This window comes from Salmo salar, chromosome 12, assembly GCF_965601325.2.
Source record: "Salmo salar chromosome 12, fSalSal1, whole genome shotgun sequence".
Lineage (NCBI taxonomy): Eukaryota > Metazoa > Chordata > Actinopteri > Salmoniformes > Salmonidae > Salmo > Salmo salar.
This window is the reverse complement of record NC_138302.1, coordinates 26,253,580-26,276,427: the sequence shown is the minus strand read 5'-3', so window position 1 is coordinate 26,276,427 and position 22,848 is coordinate 26,253,580. Positions and strand designations below refer to the sequence as shown.

Sequence of the window (22,848 nt, the reverse complement as noted above, 5' to 3'; positions counted from 1 at the left end):
CAGTAGGGAAACCCAAAAGACAAGATTCTGTTCATATTTGAATAGGCACCCAACATTTTCAAAAGTACATTCTTAATCTATGTCACCTCCGCACCAGCAGGTGTCGACACCTCCAGAATAGCTAGCTACTGCTCCTTCAACAGCGTAACGGGAACCGGAGGCAGCGTGCACTGTCAATTCGGTTGTCCAGAAAAATCTTCTGGCGTAAACTCGGAATAACGGAACCGGCAGACATGGCAGTGTTCTGGATATTATTTGGAATCATCTGCTGCCAGTTTATTACAGTGTCAGCTGATGACATTGTGGTGGCCTGCGGAGGGTTCGTGAAATCCGACGTTGAAATCAACTACTCGCTGATCGAGGTGAGTGCAGAGACGGCCTACTACCTTAGTAGGCGGAGACAGACTATTGCTTGTGGTCTTGAGTGGTGAAATGACAGTTGAGTTTGAATGAAATAACATTAGCCCCAAGGTGGCTAGTAAAATGATCTAGCTAACTCTATGACTAGCCACACTAATCTCACGTGCCATCTCTGATCTATGTTGCTGGTTTCTCGTGCACAACCATGTCGAAATTCAGAACTTGTGAGCTAACTAGTTAATATAGCATTGTACTAACTAGCTATCCTTACAAAACACATCAGAAACGCAATAACCTGCAGCTATTTAAAAAGTGCGTTTCACAGATTTTTAAGCCCTTTCTACATTTAAAACTCTGAGCGAATGGTAGTTTACGCACTGGCTAGCTAACGTTAGCTAGCATGCTGAAGTTAAGCTAGCTAGTTGCCAGTCCACTTAAACCCCACTGTACTGACGAGGTATTGCACCATACACACACCATTTCTAATAATAGGATTACTATTTAGTCAAATCATCTCAGACTGGACCACCCTCACCCTAATGACTGCCGGTGTAAGTCATTCACGTTAGCTAACTAGCTACTTGACTTCAAAAGCCTCTAGTACTGTCCAGCATGCATTGCATGAAATCATGCTTTTGCCTTTTGGTTCTGTTTGTGCATTGCTAAATACATATCGTCTTTCTTGTCTCTCACAGATTAAAGTGTACACCAAACAAGGCTCTTTGAAATATCAGACCGACTGTGCTCCCATCAATGGATACTTTATGATTCCCCTCTATGACAAGGTAATGAATGTATTGATCAGAGTTGGCAGGCGACCTCATTGTAAGGGCTGGAATGTAATAATAAATGGAACAAACGTGGCTTCCATACGTTTGATGTGTTTGATACCGTTTCATGTATTCCATTCCAGACATTACAATGAGCCCGTCCTATAGCTTCTCCCACCAGCCCCCTGTGGTATTGATGCATATGAAAATGCAATAGTAGTAGTATGGCATTGGTTTGTCTAAACATCAGACTGTTTTCCTGGTTACTTCATGGATATCAGTCTGAAAGAAGTCGCTGTAAAATAAGACGCAGTAGTCTACAAGACAGAATGTTGAATACAATTATATTTCATCGTACTTTACCAGTTATCCATGCTATTGGTCCTTGTGGCGGTATCAGGTGGAGATAGGGTAGCCACAGGAAAATGCTGTTTACCTGCCTACATTTTAGCGACGAGAGAGGAGTCTTCCACTCTGATTCATAGAGGCAGTTTTGCTGATATTTGACTCTCTTATTTACAGGGAGACTTTGTGTTGAAGATTGAGCCTCCTCTTGGGTGGAGCTTTGGTAAGGAGAATTTCATGTGTATTTGTACTTCTTGTGTATTGCCAGCAGTGCTGTAACATAACACTGTGTTTTTGCAGAGCCCACCAGTGTGGACCTCTATGTGGACGGGGTCAATGATATCTGCACCAAGGAGCAGGACATCAACTTTGTCTTCACTGGCTTCTCTGTCTCTGGAGCGGTGAGAGGAACTCTTCTTCAAAAAGCCTTGGCCTAACCCTTGTGGGGATGGTGCTGGCTAAAATACATTTACATTTTAGTCATTTAGCAGATCCTCTTATCCAAAGCGACTTACTGGAGCAATTAGGGTTAAGTGTCTTGCTCAAGGGCATATCAACATTTTTTAATCTAATCGGCCCGGGGATTCGAACCAGCGACCTTTCTGTTACTGGCCCAACGCGTTTAACCGCTAGACTACGTTCCCCCCCAAAGACTCAATACATCACTATTTACTGACTAAACGGAATGGCACAGAGATCTGACACTTCTTTAAATGGTTGTTTAGTGTTTGTACTTACCGGATCTACAGTATGTGCATTTCTGAAATAATAGTTTACTTTGTTGTGGCGTTAATGTGTTGTGTATGTCCCAGGTGCTAAGTAAAGGCCAACTCCTGGGCCCAGCTGGGGTGGAGATCAGCCTGACCAGGGAGGGAACAGGAGAAAAGCTGCAGACTGTGCTCACTCAGCCTGGAGGAAAGTAAGGGACCGCTCCTCAATCTCTTAACAGCATTACTTTAAACTACAAGGCAATATAACTACCCTTTACAACACAAACAATCTCCCACACACACTGGCTTTTCTTTCAGTACTGACAACTCAAGCCATTCATATCAATGCTAATGTTTTTGTACACATCTGCTGTTGTTTTTGTATCAGGACAATATACGTGGGGGTGGTACAAGCACAAGGCTTCTAACACAGAATGTTTTTGGGTCATTTCACAGGTACACCTTCTCCAAAGTACTTCCTGGAAATTATGACATCATTGCTTCTCATCCATCCTGGACCTTGGAGCAGGTGAGTTTCTTTCTGCATGGCTCATGATCTCAAGCCATCTCAATGTGCAGCTGTAGGTGTTATTGGCACAATTTTAGTTGGATGCAATTGGAACTCAACAATCATATTGCACAAGTAATATAAGCAAGCAGAATAAGAACATAAGTGATTACAGGTAGTGTAAACTATGCAAAAAGGATTAGAGAAAAAAACGTCCAAATGATTCACTATCATTTTGCGTTGTCTTTCCACAGAGCGCTACGTCAGTGCGTGTGTCCAGTGCCAATGCAGCGGCTGCAGAACATCTGGTGGTGGGAGGGTACGATGTCTCTGGGGAGGTCCGGAGTGATGGGGAGCCCATGAAAAAAGTCACCTTCCTCCTCTACTCTGCCACAGTGAAGAAGGAGGTAAAATGTATTTGTATTGAATTGAATGGAAAATTCAAAGAGCGGTGGTGTCCAGTCCGCTGTATTTCTATACATATTGTGATACACTACAGTGATATTTTATCCTTAATGTTGGCTGTCTATGAAGCTGGGCATTTTACCTCATGAATGGTTAAATTATGATATAGAAACCCAGATGGATACATACAGTTTTTACCCAAAACGGGAATCTCAAGGTTCAAATGCATGTAATACTTATCTTACATCCAGGCTGTATGACAACCGGCCGTGATTGGGAGTCCCATAGGGCGGCACACAATTGGCCCAGCGGCGTCCGGTGTAGGCCGTCATTGTAAATAAGAATTTGTTCTTAACTGACTTGCCTAGTTAAATCAAATTCCCTGTAATATGTGTATTTGTTGTGTTTCCCAGGACATCAGTGGCTGTAACACAGCCCCAGTGGATGGAGCCGAGTCTGGAGATGACTCCCTGGTCTACGTGTGTAGCGCCCTGTCCCGAGAGGACGGCATCTTCTCCTTCCCCTCACTAGCCAGCGGAGATTACACTGTGGTAAGATGGCCGCCACAACACACCCGTGTTGTTCACACTGCACTTATCCCATGGCAAATTAGCCCTGGGCTAAGAAAATGCTCTGTGAAAAGGCCTTTTGAAGATTACGTATTCAGCACATATCACTCCCAGTTAATGTGTGTTGCTGAAACAGCACAGTTGGTGTTCTTATGCTGTCTTTTATGTGTAAAATATCCTTGAGATCTAGAAGGCTCTCTACAAAAATCTGGAGGGCTCTATATAGGCTCTATACAAAAAGAATGTATTATGTACTTTGTCTGTGTTTCAGATTCCCTTCTACAGGGGAGAGAGGATCACATTTGACGTGGCGCCTTCCAGAATGGACTTCAGGGTGGAGCACAACAGCTTGAAGCTGGAGGTAAGTTTACAGTGCTCCAGCTTCCTGCTTGGCTGTTACTTATGGGTTAAAATCGTACAGCATTGTCCTTTGTGTCATGTGATAAACAGTGGTTATGGTACTGTACATGACCCTGGAGGTGTTGTGTTTTGAGTTTCTCTCTCTCTCTCTGTAGCCTATCTTCCGTGTCATGGGTTTCTCTGTGACCGGCAGGGTTCTCAACAGCCTGGAGGGGGACGGGGTACCCGACGCCATGGTAACCCTCAACAACCAGATCAAAGGTAACCATAGTGACATCCACCACCCCATTTCTCGTCTATTATCTGTGTTCAAATTCGTAGGAGAAATATCAGCGATAGCGTTGTTTGATTAACGTGGAGACATGCTATGTCCATTTGCGTTGGGATTGTCCTTCTGCCGAACCCTTTCTTTCTCCCACTCTCTCCCTTTTCCTCCCTCTCTCTTTCTTCCCCTCTAACAGTTCTGACCAAAGAGGACGGCTCCTACCGCCTGGAGAATATGACCACCGGTACCTACACCCTCCGCACGCACAAGGACCTCATGTTTTTTGAGCCAATCACGGTGAAGATAGCTCCCAACACGCCTCAACTCCCTGACATCATCACTGCTGGGTGAGTTTCTACTTTCAATGTGTCCTATTGATGGCTCCATCTATAATCATAACATACATCTCACTAAACAGCTACGTAGTTGTTCTGTTGAAGCGTTATAAATGTCATGCTCATCCCCCCCTCTCCAGGTTCAGCGTGTGTGGTCAGATCGCTATCACCCGTCTGCCAGAGGGCCTGAAGCAGCAGGGGCGTTACAAGGTGACCCTCACTCCCCTGGGACAGGACAACACCGCCACCCGCACCACCGACTCGGACCAGCAGGGGGCCTTCTGCTTCCATGCCAAACCTGGAGACTACAGTGTTACCGTACGTTACAGAAATACAGCTTGTTCTGACTATGAGATGAATTGTCTGTATTTTGGTGGCTTTGGTTGTATCGAGCGAAGTTGCCCTTAGGCCCTTATCTAGGATCAGCTTACCTGCTCTGAATCATATCCCTATAAGGGTGAAGAAAGCATACTAAACTGATCTATGATCAGTGTCTATGGGCAACTTCATCCTACTTCCAGTCCTATTTACGTGAGATCAGCTCTTCGGGATGTTACCCTCAAAATACAACCAAACAGGATTTTTCCATTTACCTTGGCTGTACTTAGGCTAACGTTTCACCCTGTCTTCCATCCTTCCCTGCAGGTGTCTCTTCCTGAGGCGGAGGTGAAGGCTGGCCTGGCCCTGCAGCCTGCTGCTCTGGAGGTCTCCCTGGTGGACAGGCCCCTCTCCGACCTCCTCTTCACCCAGTTCATGGCCTCCGTCTCGGGCAGGGTCTACTGTCTGGGTAAGCCTGCCCTGGAGCTCTCTCCCATTAGTCTATGACTAACTCTGAACGTTTCCTGTTTAGATGTCAAGTAGGAATAATTCAAGGTTAATAATAACCCCTTAGGGAGAAATAACTCTTATTCAACAGGGAAAAGTAGGGCGCATTTTCTGTTGAATGAAAACAGTCATGGTTAAAAGTGCTTTTCTATTAGACAGACTGGGTGGGTGTGTTTTGATGCCTAACTGGGTCATTGTCAAGACAAACACTGAAAACACAGTCAACCTAAATACTCTATTAGTCCTAGCATCCTCGTTAGACAGCCAATCAGTGACGGTCTCATTTTCACGGCTTTACCACTTTGAATAACCTTTGACCTCTTGACCCCCAGCGAACTGTGATGACCTGTCGGTGACCCTGCAGCCGGTGAGTCGTCAGGGGGAGAGGAGGAGCGTGCTCCTCTCAGGGAGCGGTGACACCTTGGAAATCTCCTTTGACAACGTCCTGCCTGGCAAATACAAAGGTATGGACCTCCTGGGTTGTGTTCATTGGGGCAAAAGGTATAAAAAAAAGAATGTTGCTATGGAAAACAAAAATTTATTTTTGGACAATAATCTTTTTAGTAGCTCCTCGTTTCGTTCAGTTTTCTTCCGTTATGTGTCTACTGAACAAGTATGTTATAGGATGGTCAATGTTGTAAGAAAATAAATCCATATACAAAAGCCAGGCTGTACTCCAGTCTCTCAGGCTAGGTTATGTATGTATTGTCCTTATGTCAATATTGTAGAAATGTCAGACTTTCTGACTCTCTGCTCTCCTCCCTCCCAGTGAGTATCTCCCATGAGGAGTGGTGCTGGAAGCTCAAGTCGGTGGAGGTGGAGGTGCTGGACTCTGACGTGCTGGGAGTAGAGCTCAGACAGATAGGCTACATCCTCCGCTGCTCACTGTCCCACGCCATCACCCTGGTCAGTAGTAACACAGGGGAGGGGTGTGTGTAGGGGACAGAGAGAGTGTGTCTTTAGGTTTGTTCTTATGTGTAGTTGTGTGCATGTGTACTGTTATGTGTTCCTGCGTGTATTTCTGTTCGTGCTTGTTATACACTACACGGCCAAAAGTATGTATTTGGACACCCCTGTAAATCAGTGGATTTGGCTATATCAGCCTCACCCGTTGCTGACCGGTGTATAAAATCGAGCACACAGCCATGCAATCTCCATAGACAAACATTGGCCTTACTGAAGAGCTCAGTGACTTTCAACGTGGCACCGTCATACGATGCCACCTTTCCAACAAGTCAGTTTGTCCAAATTTGTCCTGCTAGAGCTGCCCCGGTCAACTGTAACATGCTGATCACACTGCCCACATCGTATGCGTTGCAAAATGAATGTACACGTTATTCAATCATTGCACCCACGCTGCTTGCACTCGTCAACGAGCGTCTGCGTAGCCAGGCGCTAAAATAGAACTTGGTTCTTTTTGTGAAGCTTGACGTGCTACAAGTCCCGCCTCTCCCATCTCCTCATTGGTTTTTAGGAGCATATACCTACGTGGGTGATTGAAAGACGAACTGAGGTCCACACTCCAGTCCGGTTGGTGGTGGAGGTGGTAATGCACCTTAAAGTTGGTTGCCAGCCGCCATATAAAGTCTGAAGAAGAAGAAGCCTGAGGAGATCGGTTTACCCTTTTATCTGTGGATTAATTGTCGGAGTAGATGACGTTGTGCGTTTCAAGTAAACTTACAACCCATTGTTTATATCCCAGGAGAAATTGGCTATCAACAGCAAGCTAGCTAACTTAATTGCCATGAATGTTTCATGTGTTTCGACCTGTCCCCAAATTAATATAGTTGGTTCAGAGTTTGTTTTGATATTTCAACCTGCATATCCTTATCGTGTCTGGTGTGGATGGACAAAATCAACATGCGCCCGCGGACTAGTCTGCATGTAAGTCCTGTTATTGTGAAGTGGAAACGTCTAGGAGCAACAACGGCTCAGCCACGAAGTGGTAGGCCACACAAGCTCACAGAACGAGACCGCAGAGTCCTGATGCGCGTAGCCCTTTTAAATCTGTCCTCGGTTTAAGCACTCACTACCGAGTTCCAAACTGCCTCTGGAAGCAACGTCAACACAATAACTGTTCGTCGGGAGTGTCATGAAATGGGTTTCCATGGCCGAGCAGCCGCACACAATCCTAAGATCTCCATGTGCAATGCCGAGAGTCGGCTGGAGTGGTGTAAAGCTGTGGTGAGCTTTGGACCAGTGGAAACGTGTTCTCTGGAGCGATGAATCACGCTTCATCATCTGGCAGTACGACTGATAAATCTGGGTTTGGTGGATGCCAGGAGAACACTACCTGCCCCAATGCATAGTGCCAACTGTAAAGTTTGGTGGAGGAGGAATAATGGTCTGGGGCTGTTTTTCATGGTTTGGGCTAAGCCCTTTAATTCCAGTGAAGGGAAATGTTAACGCTTCAGAATGCACAGACATTCTAGACGATTCTGTGCATCCAACTTTGTGGCAACAGTTTGGGGAAGGCCCTTTCCTGTTTCAGCATGACAATGCCCTCGTGCACAAAGCAAGGTCCATACAGAAATGGTTTGTCGACATCGGTGTGGAAGAACTTGACAGCCTGTACAGAGCCCTGACCTCAATCCCATCAAACACCTTTGGGATGAATTGGAACGCTGACTGGCAGCCAGGTCTAATCGCCCTACATCAGTACCCGACCTCACTAATGCTCTTGTGGCTGAATGGAAGCAAGTCCAGCAGCAATGTTCCAACATCTAGTGGAGAGCCTTCCCTGAAGAGTTGGAAGGCTTTTGTAGCAGCAATTGGTGGACCAACTCTATATTAATGCCCATGATTTTGGAATGAGATGTTCGACGAGTAGCTGTCCATATACTGTTGGACAGCTGCTCTGATAAGAAGATAATGAGTGAATTGCTGAGAAAAATGGTTCTTAAATAGCTCATACGTTATTTTACATAATTGTGGTTGCTGGTGTGAAAGTCTAAATGAGTGTGTATGTATCTTGGCAGGAGTTCTTCCAGGATGGCAGCAAGCCTGAGAACGTTGGCGTCTATAACCTCTCCAAGGGGGTCAACCGCTTCTGTCTCTCCAAGCCTGGTGGGAGAAACTCCTCCTCTTCTTTTTACTTGTCTTCGATTCTCTTCAAAATCCTTACTGAAAGACCTCTCTTTGGACAATAAATGTGTCTTTATGAGACTAACCTAGGTTAATATAGGTTACCGGTAGATACATGAATATATATATATATATAGATATAGATATAGATATCTATCCATCCTTATTAATCATCTAATCTTGCCTTTGCCAGGTGTGTACAAAGTGACTCCTCGATCTTGCCACCAATTCGAACAGGACTATTATACCTACGACACGTAAGGGTGTTCTATTGGATCCATTTCTATGTTTTCCTTTTATATAGCCACACCAAAGTGAATGACTCTACTTGTCTTAATGTCTCCTTCAGGTCAGCCCCCACTATCCTGACCCTGACTGCAGTGAGACATCACATGACTGGCCTAATCACCACTGATAAGATCCTGGATGTCACGGTCACCATCAAGTTAGTCCCCGCCACCTCTATAGGCCTGCTATCACTCTACTTTCACTCTACCATGTCCAAACAACCTGGCAAAATGTGGACTGATGGCATTGTCGTTGTTTGTAAGATAAATATCTGAAATTGTGTGTAAGATTTGCTGAGCAGTACTGTATACAGAATATACGGTGAACTCAAAGGGGTGAATCTGTGTGCATAATTTGATTCAACCACCTATTTACATAGAACAGTGTACATCATTCATAAAAAGGTTGGAGATTTACATGCATTTCCAGAATTAGGGTTTAAACATTAATTACTTGATTGTTTTTCTAAATATGACAACAACAAAAAACGATTATCACTGTGTTCCTCCTGTAGGTCGTCCATAGTCTGGTCCTGCTGTATAAAACTAAACACTGTTTATGTGTCCTCCATCAGATCCTCCATAGAGTCTGAGCCAGCTCTAGTCCTAGGCCCTCTGAGAAGCCTGGAGGAGCAGAGACAGGAGCAGCAGCTGCAGGAGATCGAGCTGCGGCGCCAGGAGAGGGAGAGACGCGCCCAAGAGGCTGAGGATGGCGGTGACAGCCAGCCCCCCATCCAAGAGAGAGCTGATGAGCTCACCAGCCCCTTTCACTATGAATTTTCTTACTGGGCCAGGGCTGGGGAGAGGATCACTGTGACTCCCTCCTCCAAGGAGCTTCTCTTCTATCCGCCGGAGGTTGAGTCTACTATAACTGGAGGTCAGAGTTCACTCCTTGTTATCCTCTTCTTGTGTGTGTGTGTGTGTGTGTGTGTGTGTGTGTGTGTGTGTTTGGTCTGGTGTCTGTCTGCATATCTCTCTGTGGTTTGTAGTGGAAATTCTAACCAAAAGGGAAGAGAGATTCTTCAAACAACAATTTATATTTAATTAGATTAGCAACAAATGGATCAGTCAACAATCCGCACAAAAGTGCAGAGTTAAAAGCCCAACGAGCAGAGTTGGCTCTCCGCTTTTATAGAAAGTACAACCTCTTGTCTACATGGCAGTTTAGCAGATGTGTGTAAACAGGGGCGTAACATAGTGTGTACAAGGCGATTGGTTTGACTGTGCAGATCTTAAGATGGCTCGAGGTTGATAGCTCTAGGGCTCAACCGTCTAACTGCATTTATCACAGCTCACAGATAGTAAAAACACGGGATGTCTCACATGCTGGGGTCACACCCTAACGGATCTTAGCTATTCGCCCAATCTTGTGACTAAGTCACACGAAGACACATTTGTATCAGGTTAGAAAAAAACAAACACTTAACATATAGCAAGAGACAATTATCTTAAGTAGTATCACACGGGATAGCATAACTCATTTAGTAATTTTCCACCACAGGTGTATAACCTGTTTTTGTCTGTCTCTATATTTATATATGGTGTAACTCCCTATTCTCTGCCCCAACCAGCACCCATCCACAGAGATCTGTCCAGGCCGTGTGGTGGACATCACCGGCCATGAAGCTCTGTCTGTGTGCAGCGGTAATCTATATACCTTCTCTGATTCTGTCCCCTTCTCACAGAGTCTTGTCCAGGGCGTGTGGTGGACATCGCGGGGCGGGCTGGTCTGTTCCTGGAGGGCCAAGTGACTCCAGAGCTGCAGGGGGTAGAGATCTCCATCACCGAGAGAGGAGCCAAGGCCCCCCTCATCACTGTCGCCACCAACGAGAACGGGGCTTACAGGTATACATGACTATCCCCTAACCATAACCTCAGTCACTGCTGTGCTAGTTGTAAGGCTAGAATCCCCTACTCATCCTTGCCCGAGGCATCAGGCAAAACATCTTGCAAGCTGGGGTTGCTTGTTCAAATCATGCTCTTGTTGTTTTTTTACAATACATTTGACCACTTTGCGTTTTAATCTAGCCACTTGAAATGTCCACCATGTTACATATTTGTTGCTTTAGATTAGCTTCAGGCAGGTTTTCTCATGGTGTTTGGTAAATAAATGCTCCTTGATTGTGACATTTGTAGGAAACGTACAGTAATACAAGTCAACCTGAATGACTTTCTATTGGTTGTTTCTCCCTCCTCAGTGTTGGTCCCCTGCACAGTGACCGTCACTATGACATCAGTGCCAGTAAGGAGGGCTTCATCCTCAGCACTGTAGAGGAAACCCAGGGAGACTTCAAGGCCTTCGCCCTGGCTGGAGTCACCTTCAAGGTACAGAACACACATACTACTAGCTAGCTCAGTGGAAAGAACAGGCCATTTATTAGCCTTTGTCTTGTTGGCAGAACATTGTTTTTTTGTTTAATTAGTAACATTATCCCTCCTTCGGTAGGGTGTGGGTTGTTTTAATAAATATTTGATGAGTCTGTTCTGCGAATGTATTGCCATTCAACAGTGTTCTTTTGGAATTTTGCCTTGGTGTCGAACTGCAACTTAAATATAGTTTTGGCTGCGGCAGGGTTTGTATAGTCTTATACAGTGTGTTCATTCTCCTATCTTTCTCTGTGTGTCGTAGATCAAGTCAGAGGATGGTCACGCTCTGTCTGGAGTCCTGCTGTCTCTCAGTGGAGGATCGTTCAGATCCAACCTGCTCACCCAGGACACTGGCGTCCTCACCTTCAACAACTTGGTAAGGACCTCGACGTTCCTTACTGAACTCAACACCTACTTCATACCTGTATTATCCTCCTGAATGATTAACTATTAAACACACCGGGCTACTAGGTGGAAGTCTATATTCTGTGTGATGTGAACTGGTGCTGATTTGGTGCAGCAGCACTGCAGGTGGCATTTATTGATTGCATGTCTTCTGTTCTTCCTTTCTATCCCTCCATCCCTCCCCTCAGAGCCCAGGTCAGTACTACTTCAAGCCCATGATGAAGGAGTTCAGGTTTGAGCCAGCCTCTCAGATGATCACCGTAGAGGAGGGACAGAACCTCAGCATCCACATCACCGGATTCAAAACAGCATACAGGTACTAGAAACGGGACAATCAAATTAATCTTTATCTATGTAGCACATTTCATAAAAAGTGAGTGAAACCCAATGAGCTTTAAACTAACTGCAAAAATGTACTAAACAAGGCAGAATGATGTTCAATTCCCCCCCAGCCATCATTAGCCACTTCTTTTTATTGTAACAAATCTTATTCAGGCATGTTCTTGCTGACTTACTTGACAAGGAGCGTAACAGTCCCATCCCCCAAATAGCGGTGTGTGATTATTTGTCTGTCCTATCGATCCCCAAAATGGCTGCCTGTCTGACCAGTTTCCTGATTTACTGCGTCCTATCTAGCTGCTACGGGGCAGTTCAGTCCCTGAGTGGTGATGCTGAGAGGGACGTGTCAGTGGAGGCAGTGGGACAGGCAGAGTGTAGTATCTACAGCGAGGACACAGTCACAGACGAGGAGGGCCGCTTCAGGCTCAGGGGCTTGCTGGTGAGTCGGGCCTTTTTGAGGCTTCAATAAGGGCTACATAAAGCACTTATAAAGCCTGTATACAAGCACATAAAGTAGTTATGAAGCTGACATAACGATACAACACATTTGTAAGAGTTACTTTGTGCAGAATGGGTCATTACCGTTTGCAACAGCAGTGTTTGGGGGTATCAATTGCTAATAGCTCTGCTATTATTTTTGTGTTGCTAACTTTGAGCTTCTCTCACAGCCTGGCTGTAGATACCTGATCCAGCTGAGAGCACAGGGCAACGACCACATCGAGAGAGCCCTGCCTCAGCACCGCTCCATAGAGGTTGGGAGCACCGACATTGTAGGAGTCAACATCATCGCCTTCAGGCAGATCAACCAGTTTGACCTGAGTGGGAACATCATCACCTCATCAGAACACCTGCCCACCCTCTCTGTAAGATCCCCTCACTACAATACCCATAAAACCTCACCAGAACACCTGCCCACCCTCTCTGTAAGATCCCCTCACTACAATACCCATAAAACCTCACCAGAACACCTGCCCACCCTCTCTGTAAGATCCCCTCACTACAATACCCATAAAACCTCACCAGAACACCTGCCCACCCTCTCTGTAAGATCCCCTCACTACAATACCCATAAAACCTCACCAGAACACCTGCCCACCCTCTCTGTAAGATCCCCTCACTACAATACCCATAAAACCTCACCAGAACACCTGCCCACCCTCTCTGTAAGATCCCCTCACTACAATACCCATAAAACCTCACCAGAACACCTGCCCACCCTCTCTGTAAGATCCCCTCACTACAATACCCATAAAACCTCACCAGAACACCTGCCCACCCTCTCTGTAAGATCCCCTCACTACAATACCCATAAAACCTCACCAGAACACCTGCCCACCCTCTCTGTAAGATCCCCTCACTACAATACCCATAAAACCTCACCATAACACCTGCCCACCCTCTCTGTAAGATCCCCTCACTACAATACCCATAAAACCTCACCAGAACACCTGCCCACCCTCTCTGTAAGATCCCCTCAATACAATACCCATAAAACCTCACCAGAACACCTGCCCACCCTCTCTGTAAGATCCCCTCACTACAATACCCATAAAACCTCACCAGAACACCTGCCCACCCTCTCTGTAAGATCCCCTCACTACAATACCCATAAAACCTCACCAGAACACCTGCCCACCCTCTCTGTAAGATCCCCTCACTACAATGCCCATAAAACCTCACCAGAACACCTGCCCACCCTCTCTGTAAGATCCCCTCACTACAATACCCATAAAACCTCACCAGAACACCTGCCCACCCTCTCTGTAAGATCCCCTCACTACAATACCCATAAAACCTCACCAGAACACCTGCCCACCCTCTCTGTAAGATCCCCTCACTACAATACCCATAAAACCTCACCAGAACACCTGCCCACCCTCTCTGTAAGATCCCCTCACTACAATACCCATAAAACCTCACCAGAACACCTGCCCACCCTCTCTGTAAGATCCCCTCACTACAATACCCATAAAACCTCACCAGAACACCTGCCCACCCTCTCTGTAAGATCCCCTCACTATAATACCCATAAAATCACCTCATAACTACCTCTCTCAATCCAAAAATATTTTCAATGTGTCATAAGGAACTAATTCATAGATGAAGCCAAAATGTAGCTGATGTCCCATTTAATGTTATGATGCCACTTTAGAGGACTAATGCTAAAACGGGTTATATCCATCTAGAGTCCTCTATTTAATTCTATGGCTCCATATAATTGTATTTCTCCTCCTGTCCCGTGCAGGTGAAGCTGTATAAGAGTGACAACCTTGACAACCCCATCAACAGTGTGTCTTTGGGACAGTCCCTCTTCTTCCACTTCCCGCCTCTGGACAGGGATGGAGAGGTATGGACCTGCAACAGAAATGTGCTGTCATTCAGTATGTAAGGTGGTATAAGGCGGGCTAGAAATGTGCTATCATTCAGTATGGAAGGTGGTATAAGGCGGGCTAGAAATGTGCTATCATTCAGTGTGTAAGGTGGTATTATAAGGCGGGCTAGAAATGTGTGTAGCTGATAGCCAAGGAAGCATCACTACTGCCTTCCTGAGACCTGAAGTAATGCTGTACCCAACCCAGAAATGGCTCTTCTGGGTCAGTGGTATTACTTAAATCAAATCTCAACTTATTTAAATTGTATTTAACAAAGTTGTAATACACTTCCCAGAAAGAAGAAAAAATCTAAATAATAACAATATTTTATAAATTAAAGCAGAAGACAACAGAGAAATCAAGAACAAAATGAATCTGTTTATTTTGGGATTGTCAGTTTAACAATGTAAAACATATAGAAATACATTTTCTTAATTAAGTTGTCGTTTTTTTCAAGATATAACAGTCAATAGTAAAGGTCTTCACTCTATGAAAATTCACAATATATATTTTTTTCTTAGAGTAATACCAGCTCAGATTTCATCGTGATACATTCATATACGCTGTAGATGAAATAAAAACGTTTTTTTTTTGTGTTTTCGGGCCGCCTATGTCAAAAAAAATTACAAGTAAGTACTTTTTAGGATGGAAAAACATTTTCGGTGTAAACTTAAACAACTTAAACCAGATATTAAGTATATAGAAAAGATAATGGACCTATATATTTTCATAATATAATCTTTGAGAACCAACAATCACCAAAATAAAAGCTAGACAGTCGGTGAGAATCTAAAATTCAAAAAATGATGCATTCAAGAGTATTTTAGTCGACGCATGGAGCCCCCATTGATTTTGTTATGACGTTTGATTGACTCCGTTTTAAAACCGCTACATTTTTCACCGCCAACAACATGAGGGCCTCTAAAATGTTGGTTGGTGACCGCACCATTGGTCACGCCCCCCACCGAACCCACAACCTAAGCTCCATTTTGATCCAAAAAACCCCGGTTAATTACTCACATTGACTTCTATACTACAGATGGCAAACTTAACTACTGTGTCTTTACAAACCCATCACAAGCATATTATGGCTTAACTATACTGAACAAAATATAAACTCAACATATAAAGTGTTGGTTCCATGTTTCATGAGCTGAAATAAAAGATCCCAAAATGTTCCCATACGCTCAAATGGCTTATTTAGTTTTTTTAAAATTGCACAAATGTATTTATATCCCTGTTGGTGAACATTTCTCCTTTGCCAAGATAATCCATCCACCTTACAGGTGTGGTATATCAAGAAGCTGATTAAACATTATGATCATTACACAGGTGCATCTTGTACTGGGGAAAATAAGAGGCCACTTTAAAATGAGCATTTCCAGGTCCCTTCCGTCTCTGTCAGTCAGACCAATCCAGATGCATTGGTCAAATGTAGTGAGAAATACCTGTTCCTATTGGCTGTTTATGATCACCAGGTCTGCTTTTCTTGCCAGACAGTCATGTCTGCTCTCATTCCAGGATTTCTGTTCGGTAGTGATGTAGTGACAGCTGCATTAGAACTTCAGCCATCCTTCGGGACAGGCTTTTATAAATGTCTCTCTCCCTCTGTAGGTTGGCTGTATAAATGTGATAGATAGTTAGATGATCCCAGCCAGTAGGAGTAGACAGCAGCCCCAGACACTAGCAACAACAAAGGGTCTCCTCCATGAACTCTCAGTACCTGAGGGTTGTGGTGTGCTCCCTGGGGTAGCATCCTCAGTCTCTGTTATTTTTTATTTGACCTTTATTTAACTAGGCAAGTCAGTTAAGAACAAATTCTTATTTTCAATGACGGCCTAGGAACAGTGGGTTAACTGCCTTGTTCGGGGGCAGAACGACAGATTTTTACCTTGTCAGCACGGGGATTCGATCTTGCCCAACGCTCTAACCGCTAGGCTACCTGCCGCCCCGTCAAGACACGTGTCTGGAGTTTCGTAATTGCGCTGTCTATAGACCTCTTCATAGGCGTCGGCTCCATTACCAAACAGGTCCTCTGAATGTTCAGGCTGTGGTGTGTTCCATTGGGTCACTGCATCCTCAGTCTCGTTTCTCAAGTTCGGAGGCATGTCTGGAGTTTCATAGTAGGGCTGTTCGTAGACATCGTCATAGATGTTGGCCCGGTTATCTTCATTGGTAAAAATGGCCCGGGACATCTCCATGGTCTACCGCTGTATCTGTATGAGAGCTGTCGATTGAGTCCACTCTGGGACTTTCTATTTGTGACCATGGACATGGAACTGACATACCAGGAAGATGTATATGGAGGGAAAATGGAAAACAAAGGCTAGCTGTAAGGCAATATAAATATCACCTGTGTCAGCCCCAAGCAAATTTGGGGAGTTTCCCGAACTCCCGCTCCTTCCTTTTCACCTTTCTGCAGATGTGTAGCCTCTGTTTACTCCCAAATATACACTACATCACCAAAGGTATGTGGACACCTTCTTGTCATACATCTCATTCCAAAATCATGAGCATTAATATGGAGTTGGTCCTCCCTTTGCTGCTACAACAGCCTCCACTCTTCTGGGAAGGCTTTCCACTAGATGTTGGAACATTGCAGCAGGGACTTGCTTCCATTCAGCCACGAGCATTAGTGAGGTTTGGCGATTAGCCCTGGCTCGCAGTCGGCGTTCCAATTCATCCCAAAGGTTGAGGTCAGGGCTCTGCAGGCCAGTCAAGTTCTTCCGCAACGATCTTGACAAACGATTTCTGTATGGACCTTGCTTTGTGCACGGGGGCATTCTCATGCTGAAACAGGAAAGGACCTTCCCCAAACTGTTGCCACAAATCTGAAAGCACAGAATAGTTTAGAACGTCATTGTATGCGGTAGCGTTAAGATTTCCCTTCACTGGAATTAAGGGGACAAGCCCAAACCATGTAAAACACCCCCAGACTATTATTCATCCTCCAACAAACTTTACAGTTGGCACTATGCATTGGGGCAGGTAGCGTTCTCTTGACATCCGCCAAACCCAGATTCATCCGTCGGACTGCCAGATGGTGAAGCGTGATTCATCGCTCCAGACAACACGTTTCCACTGCTCCAAAGCTCACCACGGCTTTACACCACTCCAGCCGACTCTCGGCATTGCACATGGAGATCTTAGGCTTGTGTGCGGCTGCTCGGCCATGGAAACCCATTTCATGACGCTCCCGACGAACAGTTATTGTGCTGACATTGCTTCCAGAGGCAGTTTGGAACTCCGTAGTGAGTGTTGCGGAGGGCAGACAATTTTTACGTGATATTGCGCTTCAGCTCTTGGCGGTCCTGTTCTGCAAGCTTGTGTAGCCTACCACTTCACGGCTGAGCCGTTATTGCTCCTAGACGTTTCCACTTCACAATAACAGCACTTACGGTTGTCCAGGGCAGCTCTAGCAGAGCAGAAAGTTGACAAACTGACTTGTTTGGAAAGGTGGCATTCTGTGATGGTGCCACGTTGAAAGTTACTGAGCGCTTCAGTAAGGCTATTCTACGGCCTATGTTTGTCTATGGATATTGCATGGCTCTGTGCTTTATTTTATACACCTGTCAGCAACGGGTTTGGCTGAAAAAGCCGAATCCACAAATTTTGAAGGGGTGTCCACATACTTTTGTGTGTGTATATAGTGTACATCAACATGTTCAGGAGGTCCAGGGCTACATACATGGGTCATTATCATATTCATAACATTGATTTTACACTACAGACTACAGGTTGGGTACGTTTGACCAGTGAGGATGGGGAACGGCTGGGGCTCTCTTACTCTCTTAATGAACCTGATTGGCCAAGAAGTAAATTTTAAAAATAAATGTAAAAAGTTTTTCAAATAATGTTTATCCAGACTTACAAACCGTCATGGTGCAGCCGCTCCCCCCTCCCCCATAGAAATGAAACCTAACAGGTCATACAAAAGCAATGCAAAATAGTGATAGAATGATCGTCTCTCCAAGTGTATTGACCAACAGTAACCGATTTATTTATTTATTTATTTATTTTTATTTTTTTTCCCCCTTCTAAACCCCACCCCACCCCCACTTGATCAGTGTTTGAGAAATGCCAGCATAGGTGAGGAAAAGTTTCAAACAAAGCAGACCAGGTTGCTTGTAAATGACGTAAAAATGTCCTTTTGTTATCATTGATATCGGTGCTTTTTGATTTGTTTTTGTTTACAATGTTGTTTTTGCTTACAATATGTATTTTTTTCCCTCTAGTTTTTGGGAGGAGAAAAAAATACATTTTATGGCTCATGAAAAATAACTCTCAATTGATTTTTTTTTTTTATCAATTGTGATACCATATATCAGTTTATATATATGTATCAGTTTATATATATGTATCAGTTTATATATATGTATCAGTTTATATATATGTAACCTGAAAACTGTTATTGGCAGAGAGGTTTGAAACTCTCATTATTGGTCCATTAACTTAAACTTCACCCATGCAAAACCTGCTGATTTAGAATGTCTTGTGTAAATTGTATTTTCAACCAGCAACTATCAGAAAATTACACTGCTCACATCTGTCACGCTTCTACAGTGTTTGTTTCATCAGCTGTTGTACAATATGATAGAAAACACAGGAAAACAGGATTTTGACAGCACTGGGCCTTTAATGGTTACTAGAAAGTAGTATAGGTTTATCCAGCGGTTCTGGAACTCCAGCGGTTCTGGGTCAGTGGAATTAAGTGCTTTACAGAGTATGTTGTCATCACCATAAATGTACTTTTTTTGTGTGTCCTCTCCCCCAATACAGACCTATGTGTTGATGCTGTACTCAACACTGTCTCGCTCCCAGTACGACTTCTCTCTGCCCCAGGTCTCCTTCACCTCTACAGGCTACCATAAGCACATCACTTTGACCTTCAACCCCAATGTAAGTACACAGTACCAACTCCGCCAGGGCTGAATCCTCCGGCTAGAAGTTCCTCCGCAGCCACAGATCTAAGATCAGCTTATCCTGTCCACATTCTAACCTTATCCATTATGTGGGAAAACAGAAAACTGATTTTAGATCAGCGTCTACAGGCAACTTCATCCTAGTTTGGAAAACAACTAATGTAATACATTTATAATATTGTCATTACAGTGATAATAAAGCCTGCATTGTGTGTCTTCTGAATATTGAATGAGAACCCAATGTGATGTTCTTCATCACAGCGTAAAGTCCCTGACCAGGACGTAGCCCAGGGCTCCTACATAGCTCTACCCCTCACTCTACTGCTCCTGCTGGCAGCCTACAACCATGAGAAGGTACACTGCCTCTACTCCTATTGCAAAGCCATGTATCATGTATCCAATGTACTGTAATTGAGTGTTCTAGTAAATGTTCAAGCAGACCTCCTATTGCCTCTGTATTATGGCATAAATGTATGTACTTTGTATTGAAAAAAAACAACATTCTATTGGTTTCTGGGATCTTCATGGCATTTTAGTACACAGAAGATCATATAAATTGGCATCTCACCCTTTTTAATGCCCTGTCTCTCCCCAGGTGATCCCCCTGCTGCTGCAGCTGGTGAGCCGTCTCCAGGGGGTGCGTAGCCTGAGTCAGGCCGGTGGAGACAACGCTGCCCTGGACGAGGCCAAACGCCAGGCCAAGAGACAGAAGACCCGACGCACATGATCCACAGACCTAACATCTAGCATGTAAACTACCCCAACAGGAACCACAGACATACTGTGTCTGAAATGGCACCCTGTTCCATATATAGTGCACTACTTTTGACCAGAACCCTATGAGAGTAGTCCACTATGTAGGGGATAGGGCCATTTCAGTCGCAGCCATACTGTACAATAGCATACTTTACCGTACTATACCCATAGCCAACCAGGCTCTGTCTATGGACTGATGTTACCAGCATTGGTTCTATGGAAGGTTCTATGGAAGACTGGCTGTGTAGTTCTGTGGGACTCCTTCGTTTTATAGAACACTCACTCATCAGAAATATTAAGAAGAATCCATTTTGTCGATATGTATATGAGCCATTGTTGCTTTTTTTTTTTACATTTGTAATGAATGAATTGTCAATTGAGATAAAAAAAAAATATAACACTTTGGAGGTCTTAAGGGAGGTGGTTATGTCGATGTGGGTTTCATGGGGATTTTGGGGTTTCAGGGTCACGCTTTGTGGTAACGATGCATCATGAAAGCTTTATAACTTGTTATAAAAGTGACAAACTGTTCATGATCATTTATTTACTATGACGTGCAGTGGCATTCATTTTAATCACATCCAATTCAGCCAACTGTTCAAGTCACTGCATGTGTCATAAGGAGGGCCAGGAGGTTTTTTTCCTGACCACATGACCTGACCAGATGTTGGCCTATAAATGGTTCCTGGTCAGATCACATGGTCTGAAAATACTCCTGGCCCTAGTATGGAATGGTTTGTCATAATGGTTCTGAAATGTTATGTCATGTTTTTATAATGGGTTCTACAGGCTGTGGTAGTTTGAAGCATGGTGGATGTTATGTGTTGGTCTGTCAGTTTGCTCAGGGAGAGTGGGTGGGTTGAGGGTCTAAGTGTTTGAAAGGGTTAGGGTTAATAATTACAGTAACAAGATAAGAAATTAAGATTTCGGGTAGGGAGCTGTAGGGGTATAACTTTTTGTTAGTGATAATTATTAATTTATTAACATTTTATTTGTCTGATGTGAATGATGAGCAGTTTGGTAGCAAATTTATTTTACGGTGTGTTTGTGTTTTTGAGGAAATAAACGGTCCGATTTCAAGGTATGCAAGCTATCTGAATGCAAAGGCAACCAGTGTAAATGTATCAGACAAGTATCTACTACCTACGAGGAGATATTTTCTCAAAGTCCGGGACGAATCCTAACTTTCACTTTATAAAGTCAAATCTTTACAGGTTTTCCCATTGACATCAATCCATGACTAAGTGAAAATTCACTTAAGTTTAGGATTTGCAGTACAATGTTTGTCTCGACCTCACGTTGCGTTAAGCTAAAACAGAAGATGTGATAATCTTGAATAATTACTGAAGAAAATGTAATTGGTTCATCCAAGTTTCTACTCAGGTGGTAATATGAATGTGAAATGGAACCACCTGAACCAATCTCTTTTTGTACATGGTATGCTATTCTCCTATTCTTCTTAGTTAGTTATGGCCAATTTTAAAGAAAAAGATGAACAGGCCAATGGCTATTTACTGAGTTGAAACATATTCCATTTAGGTTATGGTTGCTGGAGAGAGTCGGGTTGAAGAGTCTGATCTGTGTGAAATGAATGGTAAATAAAATCTGACATGGGAAAATGTGCTCCTGTTTGGCTCAGTTGGTAGTGCTGTGTGCAACTGTCCTGGGTTCGGTTCCCCCTGGAGCCATGCAACAAATGTATGTAGCTTTGGATAGAAGCGACTGCTAACGGTTAAAGCGTTGGGTCAGTAACCAAAAGGTCGCTGGGTCGAATCCCCTAGCTGACAAGATGAAAAATCAGTCGATGTGCCCTTAAGCAAGGTACTTAACCCTAATTTGCCTCAGGGGCGACGTACTACTATGGCTGATCCTGTAAAAGGACACATTTCACTGCACCTACCAAATTGTTGTATACACTGAGTGTACAAAACATTAGGAACATCTTCCTAATATTAAGCTGCATCCCCTTTTTCCCTCAGAATAGCCTCAATTTTGTCGGGGCATGGACTCTACAAGGTGTCAAGCATTCTTCAGGGATGCTGGCCCATTCTTCCCACAGTTGTCAAGTTGGCTTTGGGTGGTGGAACCATTCTTGATAGACATGAGAAACTGTTGTGTGAACCCAGCTGCGTTGCTGTTCTTGACTCAAACCGGTGCGCCTATTACCTACTACCATACCCTGTTCAAAAGCACTTAAATCTTTTGTCTTACCCATTCACCCTCTGGATGGCACATACACAATCCATGTCTCAATTGTCTCAAGGCTTAAAAATCCCTAATTAAGCTGTTTCCTCCACTTTTACTATACTGATTGAAGTGTATTTAAAAAGTGACTTCAATAAGAGATCATAGCTTTCATCTGGTCAGTCTGTCATGGAAAGATGTTTCTAATGCTTTGTAGACTCGGTGTGTATATTCATGGGGTGGTGTTGTGTCATATTCATGGGGTGGTGTTGTGTCATGACCATGTCTCCAGGGGGCAGTGTTGGGTAAGGAAACAATTGATCGATACAGTCAAAGCTTCTTTTCTACACTATGAGAATCATGTCCATTGTTGAGTTGTGTTTTCAAGTGGACAGACATAGAGGACAAGAGTCCAGGAAACCTTGGGTTATGTGTAATTACACATACACCTTGTGATTTCATGTCATATGCATGTTGTATGTATGTAAGCCTATGTCATGTACAGTGCCTTAAGAAAGTATCCTCTTGAATTTCCACATTTTGTTGTGCTACAGCCTTCACTTAAAATGTATTAAATAAAAAATGTGTGTCACTGGTTTACACACAATCAGCCCATAATGTCAAAGTGGAATTGTGTTTTTAGGCAAGCCTAAATAACTTCAGGAGTACACATGTGCTTA

General features: G+C 44.0%; 1 protein-coding gene across 1 annotated transcript; it reads left to right on the top strand.

Moving 5' to 3' along the window:
* The first annotated feature begins 130 nt into the window (after window positions 1-130).
* On the top strand, window positions 131-21,607 carry LOC106597070 (BOS complex subunit NOMO1). Its single transcript, XM_045691151.2, has 29 exons — window positions 131-362; window positions 1,056-1,145; window positions 1,653-1,698; window positions 1,776-1,876; window positions 2,288-2,394; window positions 2,642-2,714; window positions 2,948-3,100; window positions 3,512-3,649; window positions 3,939-4,028; window positions 4,183-4,288; window positions 4,489-4,639; window positions 4,768-4,945; window positions 5,273-5,414; window positions 5,785-5,916; window positions 6,222-6,358; window positions 8,431-8,518; window positions 8,730-8,793; window positions 8,886-8,981; window positions 9,399-9,700; window positions 10,509-10,668; window positions 11,022-11,148; window positions 11,453-11,566; window positions 11,784-11,911; window positions 12,232-12,373; window positions 12,603-12,797; window positions 14,180-14,281; window positions 19,086-19,205; window positions 19,490-19,582; window positions 19,824-21,607. The coding sequence occupies exons 1-29, from the start codon at window positions 234-236 to the stop codon at window positions 19,953-19,955; spliced, it is 3,636 nt and encodes a 1,211-aa protein (XP_045547107.1). The 5' UTR covers window positions 131-233; the 3' UTR covers window positions 19,956-21,607.
* Window positions 21,608-22,848: the final 1,241 nt, after the last annotated feature.

Bases quoted from the DNA above. Each gene is read 5' to 3' on its own strand.
- LOC106597070 (XM_045691151.2), top strand. From the start codon at position 234: ATGGCAGTGTTCTGGATATTATTTGGAATCATCTGCTGCCAGTTTATT. The intron at 6,359-8,430 runs GTCAGTAGTAAC...GTATCTTGGCAG, and splicing joins TGTCCCACGCCATCACCCTG to GAGTTCTTCCAGGATGGCAG. The intron at 11,149-11,452 runs GTACAGAACACA...TGTGTGTCGTAG, and splicing joins TGGCTGGAGTCACCTTCAAG to ATCAAGTCAGAGGATGGTCA.